At 44.5% G+C, this 17116-nt stretch overlaps 1 protein-coding gene across 1 annotated transcript in view; it reads left to right on the plus strand.

Moving 5' to 3' along the window:
• Mypn (myopalladin) overlaps positions 1-16786 on the plus strand; it is an 85636-nt gene extending 68850 nt beyond the window's left edge. Inside the window, 8 exon segments of the mRNA NM_001368817.1 lie at positions 2872-3093; positions 4917-5066; positions 6878-6960; positions 8261-8387; positions 9661-9868; positions 12452-12617; positions 14284-14417; positions 15588-16786. Of these exon segments, the coding sequence (NP_001355746.1) occupies positions 2872-3093; positions 4917-5066; positions 6878-6960; positions 8261-8387; positions 9661-9868; positions 12452-12617; positions 14284-14417; positions 15588-15757 (1260 nt within the window). The 3' untranslated portion in view covers positions 15758-16786.
• The last annotated feature ends 330 nt before the right edge of the window (positions 16787-17116 follow it).

The following is a 17116-nucleotide window of genomic DNA, read 5'->3' on the forward strand; positions in this document are numbered from 1 at the left end:
TGTGGCATGGCCACCAGACAACATCCTGCTCCTTACTCTGTATGGCTCCTTGCTCCCCATTAAGTGTTCATGCCAAAGGGGAAGAATCATATGTGAGCATGGTGCAAACTAACCGAAAGACAGGGCTGGAGACCCAATGGAGCCATCAGCAGGAGATGGAACCCAGGATTCTGTGGGTTCTACCTCCAGCAGCAAAATAAAGTGGGCAAGTGGGCATGGTGGTGCACACCTGTAATCCCAACACTTGTCAGGCACAGGCAGGAGGATCAGGAGTCCAAGGCCATCTTTTGTGACATAGCACGTCAAGGCTAGCCTGGACTGCATAGGAATACATGCAAAGCTCTCAGCTACTGCTCCGACACTATGCTTGTCTGCCTCCCAACTTGATCATGATTGAACCTCTAAAACTGTAAAGCAGGCCCCAGTTAAATGCTTTTCCTTTATGAGGCATGGTGTTTCTTCACGGCAATAGAACAGTGATTAAGTCAGGTGATAATTTGATAACCTGAAACACTGGATTTCCGGGATACCTTTGCAGAAAGTTTCTTCAGACAGGCAGAGTGGAGAGTGCCTTTTTCCTATTGAGGACTACGGTATTAGGACAGGTCCTAGTCAGACAGCCAGCATTACAGTTGGCACCTGATACTGCCTGAGCTCACTGCTGGGTTCCTCAGCTCTGGGTTCCCAATCCGCCTTCCGGGATTGATAATGAAACAGATCAAGCCTTAGAAAGTCTTGTCAAAGTGTTCCCAGTGGATTCTGGGTATGCAGTTCACTGAGATCCTAATTATTATGAGATAGTGTCTCACATATTCCAGGCTGCCCTCAAACTTACTAGGTAACTTATGACCTGGAGCGGGAAGGAATAGTAGGAAGAAAAGAAAGCTGACCACTATATAAAAGAACAACCAATATTGTACACGACTGTTTAAAGAGATAGAGCATCAAGGAAAACAGCATCTAAACTTTCTTTCTGGGGTACCTATGAAACAAATTCTGCAAAAACAGTTTGGCCAGTTCCCGTTTTTGAGAAATAAACTATGTTAGAATATTAAATGCAAACCTGCCTTTAAAAAAATCCTTTGATTATCAAAAGTGCAAACAACCATCTCAAATTAGCAAATGGTCTATATTACACACACACACACACACACACACACACACACACACACACACACACACACCAGAGAGTTGCCAAGGCACACAAACAAACAGCAGTAGCCAGTGGGAATGAACAATTTAGAGTAAACTCACTCCTATCTGCTAGACAAAGGCATGGAAGCACAATCCAAGAACAGCTCCATGTGTTTGAAGAAACGGAGGTCATGACTTGTTTTCTGGGAGTTTTCTCACAAGCACTCAAAATTCTCTCCACGAAACAATAATTCTAAACTCTGTGTGTGTGTGTGTGTGTGTGTGTGTGTGTGTGTGTGTGTGTGTGTGTGTGTATTCTCCTTTGATTACAGGTATCACTGAAGGCAGCTGATATAGGAACTTGCATTTTTATTCTGAAAGTAGATAAGGTAGAAGTGAGAAGTGGCTTAAACCCAGTTTGGGAAATCAGAAACAGGCACCTGTCCATTGATGGTGGACCAATCGAGACCTTTTCACTAGTAAACAGAGCAGAAAGGACCTATGGGTTTATTGTAGACACACTACCTGCATTTGCACAGTCCATTAGGAATTGTAATGTAGGTTGTAACTTTATGGTTGGATCTGTATGTGTGACAGATGTATCTGACCTTGAGATCAAGCACACTGCTGCTCAAACTGCCCATCAGCTTAGGGATTTAGTAACAGGCCATGTAGAATGCTCTGTCACCATATCCTTGTCCCTAAGGCTCCACCTGCCAAATATTTGATCTGTCACAGAAGCAGCGTCTTTAGCACTGGTCTTTAGTTAATACATCAGATTACATGGTTAGTGCATTGATCAAGGTATATCTGTTCATATTTTTTTTAATTTTATAAACGTTATCATCAAAAACGCTTGCAAATAAACTTAACTGTCACACACCAAAGTGAACCAGACCCAAACTATCCATGTCAATGAAGTTATCTATCGCTTGAACAGCCTTTTTCTGAAGCTGGACTTCACGTTTCACTGTGGGATATGTTTTTATGTACTTCTCCTCCGTAAGCCCGGCAGCTGGAGTTCATCCCCCAAACCCATAACAAGTTAGAAGCAGAGTTGTAGCTGGTTGGTTTTTCTCAGCTTGACACAGATCCAGACATATCGGGGAGGAGAGGGATTCTTAATTGAGTAAATGCCTCCATTGGATTGGCCTACAGGCAAGTCTGTGTGGTATCCTATTGGTTAGTGACTGATGTGATTGATGTGGGAGGGCCCAGCCAATTGTGGGTGGAGCCACCTCTGGGCATGCGTCCTGGTCTGTATAAGAGAGCAAACTGAACAGTCATGGGGAGCGAAGACAGAAAGCGGAGTTACTCCATCGCTTGTGCTTCAGTTCCTGCCTTAAGTTCCTGCCCTGACTTCTCTGGGTGATGTAACCTCCAAGACAAAATAAACCCTTTCCTCCCAGAGTTGCTTTTGGTCATGGTCTTCATCGCAGCTCAGTGGTTAAGAGAACTGTAAGTCCTTTCAGAAGACGACCAGGGTTCAATGCTAAGCACCTACATGATAGCTCATAGGCATGTGCATGCCATACAGACCTGTGCAGGCAAAACATCCAGACATGTAAAGTAAAGATAAATCTTTTTTTAAAAAAGGCTAAGACAAGATCTGACTCCAGAGAGCTATCTCTGACATTGGCACGGGTACGTACCCCCAGCTCCTTATACAATTATAATAACAATAATGATAAAGCTTATTTTACATAGACATGTCAACAGACCCTTCTTCTTTGACAGGAATATAAAATTTCCAGCTTTGAGCAGAGGCTGATGAACGAGATAGAGTTCCGCCTGGAGCGTACCCCTGTTGACGAATCTGATGACGAGATACAGCATGACGAAATCCCCACGGGCAAGTGCATCGCTCCCATCTTTGACAAAAGACTCAAGCACTTCCGGGTTACTGAAGGCTCTCCAGTGACCTTCACCTGCAAAATTGTTGGGATACCTGTTCCAAAGGTAAGGAAGATGACCTTCCAGTTGATCGTCAATAGCATGGAGCTATACTATATACAGTGTGTCAGAAAGTCTCACGGGGCTGGGCTATAGCTTGGTGTCCCAAGTGGACAGGCTCTAGCATGGAACAAAAAAAATCTCAGAGGGCTAGAGAGATGGCTTCACAGCCAAGAACTCTTGCTGCTTTAACAGGATGGGAATTCAGTTCCCAGCACCCACTTACCCTGTGACTCCAGCTCCAGGACATCTGATGCCCATTACTGGCCTCTTCCTGCACCACCTGCCCAACAGAGACAACATTAAAAAGAAAAGTCTCTGACTTGGGATGTAGCTCACTATGTAGCAAGCATGAAACCCTGGGTTCAATCCCTAAAAACTTATAAAACCTGGACATGGTGATGCATGTCTAGAATCCCAACACTTATGAAGTAAATCAGAACTTCAAAATCATTGTTGGCTACACAGTGTATTTGAGGCCAGCCTAAGCTATCCTAATTAAGGAAAAAACAAAACAAAACAAATGGAATCCATATACACACATGCACACACACAAACACACATGTACACACATATACATATACACACATGCACATACACATGCACATATACACATGCACACACAAACTTATCATACTATAGTGAAATATCTACAGAATAAAGATGAAAAACAATACTTAAAAATTAACAAAGCCCCCAGGATTTAGCTAAAAATGTATCAGGAACAAGATCACTAGGCCAAAAAGAAACCAGACTTGTTAGGGGTTTTTGTTTGTTTTATTTATTTATTTTTTTAGGCAGGGCCTCATGTCATCCCAACTGGCCTGGGATTCTCTATGTAGACCAGGCTGACCTCAAAGTCACAAAGACCCACCTGCCTCTGTCTCCAGAGGGCTGGGATTAAAGGCAAGTGCTGTCATGCCAAACTTTGTTTGAATCTTAATAAAAGTTTAAAACAAATATCTTAGTCATGGTGTGTTATTTTGGATTATTGGCTCTCTTAGCCATTGAACTCATCCAGTTACTATTTCTCATTGTGTCGTTTCTATTTAACACCCACAGCGTGCCTTTTGTTGTACAAAGAGAGCTATATCAGTGTCCTTACTGTTAGTGTAGCAAACGCCAAGAATGCCCCATGCTTGTCACTGGCTCGAAGCCATCACATTCCTTGGCAGTCAGAGAAGGCTTTACACCCGGTGTGGCCCACAGGGGATCTGCTTTCACAAGCAGGAGTGTGGTGGTGCCACACAGGCTTAGGTAACGGGCAAAGGCAGATGAACACCTACCACGGCCATGCTATCTGCCCTGCCTTGAAGACCTTATTCTCCCTTGTACAGGGCCAGCCACAGAAATATGCACAGCAGATCTGTCTATTTCAGTCTTAGAGTTTGGATTTTGGCCAGAGGGTAAATCTAGCAACTTGATCCTAGCCATATTCTTTTCCGCCCAATAAACCACGCTAGCCTTTCAAGCAAGGTGAGCCATCCAGGTGCTCAAACATGCATCTGCTTTATGACTGGGACTTACGTTGGGTAATGGGGGGATGACCCAGGTTCCTTGTTCATCATCTTGCCTGGGAAGACATATCGGATCCTTAAGCTAATTATGAGGTACAATAAAGATAGTTAAAAACTTTACCACAGTGCTAAACCACATTGTATTTTTTACTTAGGTATTGTATAGTACAGGTGGAACTGCACAGTATACTGTCACTTTGAACACGTTTTATGATCTTTCTCGGTGTCTGCAAAAGGCGAGTGTCTTGCAACAGAGATGGTGTTTGGCCTTTGTCTCTGAAAATCTCTACCCTTGCTTCCCTCTCATGCCAGGTTTATTGGTTCAAAGACGGGAAGCAGATTTCTAAGAGAAATGAGCACTGTAAAATGAGGAGAGACGGGGACGGGACCTGCTCTCTGCACATTGAGTCCACCCACGGCGATGACGACGGCAACTACACCATCATGGCCGCCAACCCCCAGGTGGGTTGCAGGGTTCCTGGACACCGGCGGGAGTGGTTGATACCACTTGTGAACAAGACCTTAGGAGAGTGAGAGAGAAGCATTGTGACTGTGCCTAACTAAAACACAGGGTCAAATTTAGACTAGTCTGCTACAGGCTGCCCTTGTCAGAAAACATTGTGGGGCTGAAGGATACAGTTCAGTATTTAGAGTGCTTGTCTAGCATGCTTGAGGCCCTGCGTCTGATCCTCAACACCACGGAGAAACAAGTAAGCAAAGGCAAGCAGGATCAGTTCAAAGTTGAAATTTATCAAGTTTGAAGGCAGAAAACAAACCAAACCAAAACCAAGGGCCTCAGTAGTTAAAGGTTATTCGCTGCTCTTCCAGAAGACACATGCTCAGTTCCCAGCACACATATGAGAAGGCTCACAACTACTTGTAACTTCGGCTCAGTGGGTTCTGATGCCCTCTTCCAGCCTAGCAAAAACACATACACATACAAATAAATACAAATTAATTAAGTAAAAGACGGCTAGAAGCATGGATCAGCACGTTAAGAGCACTTGATACTCTTGCCCAGGACCTGTGTTCAGTTCCCAGCACCCACATGGCAGTGGACAATCATTTGTAACTGGGGTTCTAGGAGTTCTGGCCTCTTCTGACTTCCAAGGGAATCAGACATAAATGGGACACAGATGCCTATTTGAGCAAAATACTCATACTTTAAACAAATCTTTTAAAAATTAAAATAAGCCTAGAGAAAAAATATCTCTTAAATTTATATCAGATTTGTTTTTTCTTTATGGATAAAAGTTGGAGAGCTGTAATCTTTCTGCTTTTCTTTTCTGAATGAGACTTTTGTAAGATTCCCCTAAAAGATAGGACAGAGTATTTTCAATTGCCGTTTGAAATGTAAACACATAGAGCCGTCATTGCTATGTTCACGCCTTACCATTGAAATGTCAGTGCCCATGAGGGAAGCGTAAAAATATCTGGCCAGGATCTCTGTACTGTTGCTGCAAGTAAGGTTAAATTCAGAAAAAAATGTATGCACATGCCCTCAGAGGGTGTCAGATCCCCTAGAAGTATGGGTATGTAGATGCGGGGAACAGCTCAGGTCATCTGAGCAAGCTCTCTTAACCATCTACCCAGCCCCAGAAGCCAGATTTGTAAAAGCACTGGACAAGTGTGAGGACCAGAGCGCCAGTGAATGCTGGGTAGGTACGGTGGCCCACCTGGTATTCAAGCCCCGGAAGGCAGAGACAGGGGAGTCCCATTGCAAGCTGGTAGCCCTGTTAGTCATATCTGCAAGCACTGGGTTCAACTGAGAGATCCTTCCTCAATGATTAAGGTGGAGAGCCATCCAGTAAGACTCAGGCCTCAACACACATATGTAAATGCACCTGAATGCATATGCATGTGTTCGAAAACACACACACGCAGACACACACACATACAGACACACACAAACACACACACATACAGACACACACACACACACACACACACACACACACACACACACACACACACACACATTAAAAGTTGCATTGTTTTTAGCCAAGCAGTGGTGGCACAGGCCTTTAACCCCAGCACTTGGGGAAGCAGAAGCAGATGAATCTCTGAGTTCAGCCAGTGTTACAGAGAGAAGAAACCCTGTTTGGAAAAACAAAACAAAACTAAAGTTACATTGTTTTCTTTCCTTTTAAACACAGAAAGGCTCTTTGTTGTTTTAAAAAAAAGTGTAATGTTTTGGTGAAGAAAACATCAATACAAGTGGGAAAATACGGATTTCCTCCTTATTTTAATCTTGTTTGTTTTCTGCTTCTCAGGGGAGAATCAGCTGTTCTGGCCACTTGATGGTACAGGGTTTTCCCATTCGAAACCGACTCAGCCCTGCCGGTCAGTCTCACAGGTAACGACAGGAGATCCCCTTCTCTGGAGCCCTCCTGTGTCCCTACCCACCACAGTGATCAGCAGTTCTAAGGTCTACAGATCATTGCTTACATGTTCCACACACATTGCAGCGCCACCACCAGGGAGCACCTTGGAATACAGACATCAAGTCGGATCCAAAGCATCCGAGTCAGAAGCCACACTTGAACAAAAACCCTCAGGAGATGATGCACAGGCACATTTATGTTTGAGAAGCTCCGAGCTTGGGCACTTACTATTATTAACTTTTAATGTTACGTGCATTGGTGTCCTGAACATACACATGATGGTGCCAGATCTCCTAGAATTGGAATTACAGACAGCGCTGCCATTGTGAAGACACCTCTCCAGCCCCTCCTTTATCTTTTTTGTTTTGTTTTTGAGAACAGCTGTCACCATTGATTACTCTTACTAGTTCAAATTTGTGGTCATCTTTAATTCCAGCCGTAGTTTATTACCAGACTGAATTTTCTTGCGGTCATAGCCATCCTGTTCTGAGTGACTTACAGGCCTGTTCTTTGGGCTCTCAGATTTGATTCTGGATTTATTTCTTTATTTTGATGACTTTTCAACAAGTGCCAAATGCCACAGAGAGGGGAGCTAAGCTGATTAACACTAGTGAGTTCAGAGAGGAAGAGCAAAGATCTGCTTATTTCGTTTTTTATTGTTTTTAACTATGTCTATGGGCGGGTCATGCGCACGTGAGCGCAGGTGCATTGGCCCCTCTGAAGCTGAACTTAAGTGTGGGTGTGAGCCCCCAGCATGGGTGCTGGGACTGAACTTGTGTCGTCTGGAAGCACCCACCCCGGAGCCTATTTTCTTGATTTTAGAGTTCAGAAATAATACTATAGTATATGACCTACTTGCCACCAAAAGCTTTGGGTTAGGTTTGGTTTGGCTTATATATGTGAGCATTTGCATCAGTTCTAAACTGTGATTGATGATTGATTGATTGATTGATTGATCGATCTATTGATGGCCTAGCAATTCCTCTCTACTCTAGGTGTGGCTCGTTTGGTAGAGTCCTTACCTAACATGCACCACATCCTAGGTAGGTTTCCCCCAGTACTACATAAACTGGGCAGAATGCTACACGTCTATAATGCCAGCACTCAGGAGGTAGAGACAGGAGGATCAGAGGTTAGTTCAAGATCATCCTTGATTACAAATGAGCTCAAGGCTAGCCTGGGCTATATATATATATATAGGGGACTCTCGACTCATAACTGTTAGCCTAAATACATACAGTTATTGTTAATGTTTGCAAATGTTTCTTGTAGAGGAAGGTCCAGAATGCAAGAAAGAGACAAAGAGCCTCTGCAGGAGCGCTTTTTCCGACCACATTTCCTGCAGGCCCCTGGGGATATGGTGGCTCATGAGGGTCGCCTCTGTAGACTGGACTGCAAGGTATGTCCAAGCACCAGGCCTGTCCACATTCTGCCTCTGATCATTTCTCTACACTCATTTTTGTTTGCTTTGTTTGATGGGATTTTCTCTCAAATGGAGGGGTCTTGGGGAAGGGAGGGAAATTGTTCTCTTCATAGACTCTCTCAGAGAGCTTAATTCTTTTGATACCATATACAAATGTGCTGTTAACATCTTAAATCACCGTATCTTCATAAAAAGTATGGAAGCATAAAATTGTTAAAGCAAACTCATTTTAATGTGGGCATCATATCAAGTTGATTCTTCATTTTAAGAAAATAATCAAAGGATAACCTGTGGACTTTTCTATGTGGTCCCTGGAACCCCTTCATCACAATGAAGCCAGAAGCTTGAATCTTGCTTGCATCTTTGGTTACAGGGAAGGGAGAAACTTCCTTTTTTCTCATACTAAGCCACCTCCGTCACCTTTTGTCATTCTGCATTCTAATTTCCCGATCTGAAATGAGGCTTCATATAGGCAAGGTCTCTCAGGGTAACGGGACACTGACGTCATCAATTCTGTGCAGGCAACCATGCAGGGTGTAATGGGAAATGTAGGTGCAGGTCAGTGCAGGCTGGGGAGCAAGCGTGTGCAGAGAGCCCCTTCTGTGTGTGGCTCTCACCCCCAAGTTGCTGCCTAAATAATATTCAGGTTCAGGTTGTATGCTCTCCTGCCTCTCTAAGCTTTAAAAATACCCAGGCCTGGCTCCTCTCCCTAGAGAGTCTGTTTTAATATTATAATTAGTTCTCAAGGTTTTTTATTTTTTATTTTATTTTTTTAGATAGTCCATGGATAAAGTTTGAAAACCTTGATTTAATACCTGACTTTTCGGGACTGGGGATTTAGCTCAGTGGTAGAGCGCTTACTTAGGAAGCGCAAGGCCCTGGGTTCGGTCCCCAGCTCCAGAAAAAAAGAACCAAAAAAAAAAAAAAATACCTGACTTTTCTAGCTCTGGTACCTAAGCTGAAGCCATGTCTCTTACTGATGCCGCAGCCTGTGTTTTTCTACTGTCTCTGCCATCAGTCTGGGATATAATCACATGGCTCAGTCATGACTGAAATGGGGCTGAGATTCCGCACAGTTCAAAGTCACAGCACCACTCATTCAGACCCCTCTTCCAAGGCCGTGGCAGAGTCCCCACCCTCCCATGTCTTCCTTTACCATACATACGGTGCCAATAAGGAGAAAGCATTCAGTCACCGAGTGACTCTGCCTGCCGACGCCACCCGTGTCAGCTGTTCTGTCATCTGTTAGGTGAGTGGCTTACCACCCCCGGAGCTGACATGGCTGCTCAATGGACAACCTGTGCTACCAGATGCCTCCCACAAGATGCTGGTCAGAGAGACTGGAGTCCACTCTCTGCTCATCGACCCTCTCACCCAACGAGATGCAGGGACCTATACATGTGTGGCAACAAACAAAACCGGGCAGAATTCCTTCAGTTTGGAGCTCACTGTGGTAGGTAAGGATTGCTATGGGACTCCTGGGCAGAAATCCCGTCAAAGTGACTGTTCAAATACTCAGAAGAGTCCCTTGCCCCAGCAATCTCTTCCCCCGTCATGGTAGCCGACCACATCTTCTACACTGCTTTCTGAGGTACGTAGTAATCTAGACATGTAATATGGCTGCTTCTTCATTTTAATCATATAATCAACGGGAACAGTTGCAATAATTGACCAAGCAGTCTATGCACTATTTAACCGGCTGCACTGAAATCTAAGCTTCTGATTCTTGGACCACATTAGGCTCCTCTGTCACCTAAGTTACATACATCATATCAGTGGTCGCCCATCTGAAGTGTTCCTTACCCAGCACCCTTTTGTAAAGCCTAACTTCAGGACGAGGGGTTTATCAGTTCAGTTGGTAGAGTGCCTAGGAGCACATGTAGCCTACTTAAACCAGCTATGGCTACATAAATCTGACACCCTAGGGCTACAGAGGTAGAACAGGAAGTCTTCCTACACAGTGAGGTTGAGATCTGCCCAGTTACCCTAGGCTTCCCCTCAAGAATAAAAACAGAAATGAATAAAATTTGAAAGCCTAAGTCTAGTGTCACTACCTGGGCATGGTGGTTTTGCCAGGCAACCCTTTGCAACTGTCTCTGTCGCCAAGGCACAAGAACAGGCAGGATTCCCAGAGTGCTCGTGGACTACTGTGTGATAGCTCACCGCTTTGCCTCCCTGCAGACCCTGAGCTTCTGAGGCCAGAGGCTCTGGTTTGCTGTGTTGTGCTTTTAGTTACAGAGAAGGGGGTATGCCATGGCCTGCATGTGGCTGTCAGAGTGCAGCTTGAAGGAATAGGCTGGCTCCTTCCACCAGGCCAGCCTGAATGATCGAAACCCGGTCTTCAGGCTTAACAGTAAGCACCTTTGCCCACAGAGCCATTTCCTGAGGCCCTGGTTTGATGTGTTTCTCTGATGTTCGCCTCACTGGAAGGTGCTCATCAAATGTCGAGTCGATAAACAAATGAGACTTTACCCTCATAAGATGATGTGACCCCATCACAGCAAGGTCTAAGAAAGTGGGATCAGGTATTGTCCGTCAGATGCAGAGCAGTGGTCCAGCCAGAATTTAATTTTGGTACTTAAGAATTCTAATGCTAGGCTTCCTCCAGCTGTGGGTGACCCATTAAGAAAACCAACCTGGTAGAGCGCTTACCTAGGAAGCGCAAGGCCCTGGATTCGGTCCCCAGCTCCAAAAAAAAAGAACCAAAAAAAAAAAAAAAAGAAGAAAGAAAACCAACCTGAACCACACAGTGGTGATGCACGCCTTTAGTCCTAGCATTCAGGAGGCAGCGGCAGGTGGGTCTCTGAGTTCGAGGTCAGCCTGGTCTATAGAGGGAGTTCCAGGAGAACCAGGACCACAGAGAAATGTCTCAAAAAGAAAAGAAAAAGGAAGGAAGAAGAGAAAAGAAAAGCAATTCAAATCAGGACAGTTGCTCCTCCCTGTAGGCCAGTGGCCCTGTGAACCCTTAATTTAGTCTTGTCAACATAATAGGAAACACTCATTTTGCACAGGCTGCAGGCTTTTACATTTTCCCTATATTTCTAAAGCCATGACTTTGATATATGAGGTTACTTCTTGGAATGTATAATTTTATAAAAGTTTTTTTTTGTTTTTGGTTGGTTTGTTATTGTTTTTGGATTTTGGGGGGTTTTGTTTTGTATTTTGAGACAGGGTTTCTTTATGTAGCCCTGGCTGTCCTGGAATTTGCTCTATAGACCAGGTTGGCCTCCTGAGTGTTGGGACTAAAGGACTTTTGTAAAGATTTTTTTCCAAATACATTATGAGAAAGAAAAATGACAATGTGACCAAACCTAGCAGGTTGGTTGGAGGCTGGAGAGGTTGCTAAGTGGCTAGAGCACTGACTTCTCCTGCAGAAGACATGGGTTTGGTTCCCAGCACCCACATGGCAGCTTACAACAGCCTTTAACTCCTGTTCCAGTGGCTATGAAGTCTTCTCCTAGCCTTTTCCTGAGCATGCATAAATTCATTCTGTCTCACATACGTGCACATAAATCAGAAATAAGCAAAAAAAAAATAAAGTTAGTGAAAATTTAGTTCCTATGAAGTAAATTCCTCAAAAAAAAAATCAGTTTTAGTTCATGAAAAATTCTCAAAACTATCTCAGTGGGTAAAGTTGCCTGTACTAAGCCTGCAGACCTGAGTTCAATCCTTGGTCCCATATGAAGGAATAGAATTGACTCCTGAGAAAAAGGTGCGCGCGCGCGCACACACACACACACACACACACACACACACACACACACACTAACCAGTTTAATGTAAGTTTGAAGAACGTCTTTTAAAAAGTCACTATTTCAGGCTTGGTATTGAGCTGCATGCCTTTAATGCCAGCACTTGGGAGGCAGAGGCAGACTTGAAGGCCAGCCTGGTCTACAAAGCACATTCCAGGATAGCCAAGGCTTCACCATGGGACCTTGTCTCAAAAACTAAAGTAAAATAAAAAGACGGTGATAAGTTTGCAGCATAAAGCTCCAGGCACTTGCTACCACTCAAATAGAAAAGCCATTTCTCTTCTCCAGCCAAAGAGGTAAAGAAGGCGCCCGTGATCCTAGAGAAACTCCAGAACAGCGGCGTTCCCGAGGGCCACCCCGTGCGACTGGAGGGCAGAGTCATAGGCATGCCCCCGCCTGTGTTCTACTGGAAGAAAGACAACGAGACTATCCCGTTCACTAGAGAGAGGATCAGGTACAGCAGCTACCACCTCCAGGGACACCACCATGTTCAGAGGGGCCCATGGGACCATGCAAATGAGCCTGGCAGCCTCTTGCAGGTGGCTGCTTTCATTAAGTTTAATGCTCCTGAGTTTCAGCCACATTGTGGATGTTCTGGGGCAGCCTGGGCTACACAGTGAGTTCTGAATCAACCTAGACTAGAGTGAGACTCAGTCTCAAAATGGGGGGGGGGTCAGTATTCTTCCCTTTGAGCCCCTCTTCCTCTCAATAGTTTTGTCTTGTCTTGTTGCTTTTACTTTGGCTTGATAAAAATATGTTTACAGTGGCTGGAGAGATGGCTCAGTGGTTAAGAGCACTGACTGCTCTTCCAGAGGTCCTGAGTTCAAATCCCAACAACCACATGGTGGCTCACAACCATCTGTAATGGGATCTGATGCCCTCTTCTGGTGTGTCTGAAGACAGCGACAGTGTACTCATATAAATGAATATATTAAATAAATTAATATATATAAACATATATATAAATATATAATATACCAGGGAGAGAGACAGACAGACAGACAGACAGACAGACAGACAGATACTGAGGGAAAATGCCCAGGATGTCCATGCCTGCATTCCATACTTAGGAATGCAGAGGTAGGATCGGGAATTCACAGTTATCAACTTGGCTACATAGCAAGTTGGAGGCCGTCCTGGGCTATAGGAGACTCTGCCTCCAAAATGAAAAGAAAATGAAATGAAAAGAAGTTTTTAAAAGCATACAGGAAGGAACTAGAAAAATGGCTCAGCAGAGGACCCAAGTTCAATTCCCAGCATGCACTCTTCTAAGGGATCCAACAACCCTTTAAAGCGTCCACAGGCCCCTGCATCTTCATGGAGAATGTAAACTTAAAGAGGCACACACACTCACTTAAATGAAAATAAAAGTTATACAAGGAACATATAAGGCCTTGCATATTTCTGTCATATTCTCTAGCATATTAGGACCTGGGAACGGTTTTTTTTTTTTTTAAGAAGTATAAGGCTGTGTTAGGGTTGGATGCGATGTCATAGCCCAGCATTTGAGAGATAGAGGCAGGAGGACCAAAAGTTGAAGTTCTTAGCTTCATAGTGAGTTCGAGGTCTCTCTGGGTGACATGAGACGCTGTCTTACGAAGGCGTGGTGGAGAGCTGGCTCAGTAGTCACTTGCTGTTCTTGCTGAGGACACATGCTTAGTTCCCAACACCTGCATGGTGGCTCACAACCATCTGCAAATCTAGTCCCAGAGAATTTGATGTCCTCTTATGGGTATCAGTATGCATGTAGTGTGCATATATACATACAATGTATATACATACACATACATACATGCATACATACATACTCAAACCAATCTTTAGGAGGGGGAGCAGGAGAAGTTTGGATGTACTATCAAGAAGAATCAAAAGGATCTTGGAATTGAGGCTAGCTTGGTCTCCTAGTGAGTTCCATTCCATCCAGGAAACTCTCTCAAAGAGAGGGAGGGGTCTGGGGAGGGAAAGGAAGATTGAAAGAGAACAAGATGAGGGCTTTTCTAGGCTGTGGTTAAAATGTGAAACTTCCCCTGTCCCTTCTCAAAGAGTTTCTCCAAGCCTAAAATTAACCGAGACGCTTCTGCTCCTGAGTTAAAGGTGAATGCACCCTTTCTCTTCTCCAGCATGCACCAGGATACAACAGGCTATGTCTGCCTCCTCATTCAGCCAGCCAAGAAATCCGATGCGGGGTGGTACACGCTGTCAGCCAAGAATGAAGCCGGCATCGTGTCATGCACAGCTAGGTTGGATATATATGGTAAGCATGACCTCACTCAAGGGACGTCTGTGCTGGACAGCAGTTTTTAAATAATTTTAAAGATTACTTAGCATGTCCCATGCATACATTGGATAGATTGCATTATACTTCATGCTGGGAAGACGGTTTCTTCCTGCCATTTGTTTTCTGGTTTTGAGAATCAAATGGTCAGACCACTGGCCTTTACTATTCCTCCTCTATTTAGAAATTCTGACAGAAACTCCATGTACAAGAAAAGGATACGTTTTGAATTCCTTGTTCAACCTCAGTGACTCACAGGTTTACCTTATCATCAGATTGTAATTCTACTGACGCCATCTCCAGAGCCCTTCTAGAACCTCACGTATCGAGAGGGAAAGACATGACTAGAGATTTTTATTTTTCAGGTTTACTTTATGTGTATCTGTGTGAGTCCTTGCTAAATGCGTGCAGGGACCTGGGAAGGCCAGAAGAGGGAGCCAGATCCCTGGAGCTGAAACTAGTAATTTCCGGTTGGGAAGGAAGAAAACACAGCAAGCTGTGGGTTTTTCCTTCCTTCCTTCCTTCCTTCCTTCCTTCCTTCCTTCCTTCCTTCCTTCCTTCCTTCCTTCCTTTCTGTGCTGGATTTTGTTGTTTGTTTGTTCTGAGACAAGGTCTCACTATACAACCCTAGTTGGCCTGGAACTCTTTATGTAGACCAGACTGGCCTTGAACCCACAGAGATTCACCTGCTTCTGCTTCGACTGCTGGGATTAAAGACATGGTTTACCATGCGTGGCCTTATACAGGAGTTTTTGCTTCTCAGCTGGTGAGAGGCTTTGTCCCTGGATGAAGGCTTCTTTCTCTTCTAAAGTCTCCATAACTTTCCCTGTCCCTCTGTACTTCCTCATTTTTACACAGAGCCTCATGAAGCCTGGACTGACTCAAACTTGCTATGTGGCCAAGGCTGGATTTGAACTCCTAATCTTCCTGCATCTGCGTCCCATGTGCTGGGATTACAGGAGTGTACTTGCCGTCAGGAAGGTTTAAATGTTTCTTTTTACAAATGGGGTCTCTCAGACTCAGCTATGCTTAAATGCTTTTTACCAAGGATCCACAGGAAATATTGACACAGGGCTCAAAAGTGTTCAGCAATGTTCCTCCTCCCATTGATTCCTTTGATCATAACACTTTATTTGGTCCATTTTCCAGCTCAGTGGCACCAGCAAATCCCAACACCTATATCCATCCGGCCCAGCGGCAGCCGCTACGGGTCTCTCACCAGCAAAGGACTTGACATCTTCTCTGCCTTCTCCTCTATGGAAAGCACAATGATGTACTCCTGCACTTCTCGGAGTGTGGTGGAGAGCGATGAACTTTAAGGATGTCCGGGTGCCTGCTGTGAGAGAGTGGACTGTGGGGGAGGGGAAGGAAGACTGACGACATGCAGTGGTTTCCAAACAACTGGATTTGAATGAGTTTCCATCCTGCTGGACCCAGGGCAAGAAGTGTTTTAAGTGAGTTGGCTGAGGGAAAGATGTCAGGCTGTGTATCTTAAAGATACCAGTAGACAACATACCCAAACCAAAGATAACCACACCACTGCTACCACAGCTTTTGGTGGGGGGTAGGGAGCTAGCATGCTCCCCCACCTGGTATGCTAGGGACCCTAGGCCCAAGTAGGAGCAATCAGGAGCCACAGCCAGGGCTGAAAGAAGTTAGCAACTTTAGGATAGAGGCAAAGGCGGGGAGCTCATTGCCACCTTTCATGGGTTACATCCATATCAGCCATCCTGGTAAATCCATTAAATGAACTCCCTCTTAATCTTAGAGGATCTTGCTATAGGCACCCCCCATCCCCGAAGCGACAAAACACTTTGCATTATCTATCATACCTGTGGAGTCACGTGATAAGCCAAAATGTGCCTGAGATTTAAAGAAACCAAAAAACAAAAGCAAGAGTTTATTAGACAGTCAGATTTCCCACTCTGCTTGTTTTGTGGTCAAAACAAGGCTCCCACCAGCCTATCAGTGCCATTTTAGGCAGAAAGCCACACCCACCTCCATCCCTAGTGCCTAGATGGGTACTGAGCACAATGGAGACCTTCGAAACACATCTGCTGGGTAATGACTCCTAGATCATTCAGTTTCTACCGTTCTTAGCTAGTCCAAACATGGCCCCGGGAATGGTTGTCACAGCAGTCTGCTGCAGGCAAGCCAGGGCTGTGAACTGGAAATGTCTGTTGTCATTTCCCTTCACTCAAATCTCGGGTGTCCTCTCTGTGCCAGGTGCCCCTCAGCTGGCATCCTTCTCAAGTGGCTTTAGTAATTTCTTAGAAAGGCTTGAAACTTCCTTTGTTTCAAGGCAAGGATTTCCAGTATAGAAATAAATTCATTTACTCAAAACAAAACAAATGTGTGTCTACTCTGTCTAAGATCCTGTGTTAGGTACTGTGGGAGACTTGAAAATAAAAATAAAGGGCAAGAGAGCTGGTTTAACAGCTAAAAGGTGCTTGCTGCCAAGACTGGGAGCCTGAGTTTGAGTCCTAGAACCCACAGAAACCCATTCTCTTGGTGAAAGATGAACTTCTGCAAGTTGTCCTCTAGTCTGCATACATACTCTTTGGTGCCCATGCACCAGAAATAAGCAAGACATAGGCTCTGCCCTCCAGAGCTCACAACCTGATTAACAGGAAGATAATATGTATTTAAGGCATTGAATATTGCTTCTTTTTTTTTAA

Source organism: Rattus norvegicus, chromosome 20, assembly GCF_021556685.1.
Source record: "Rattus norvegicus strain SHRSP/BbbUtx chromosome 20, alternate assembly SHRSP_T2T, whole genome shotgun sequence".
Taxonomy (NCBI): Eukaryota; Metazoa; Chordata; class Mammalia; order Rodentia; family Muridae; genus Rattus; species Rattus norvegicus.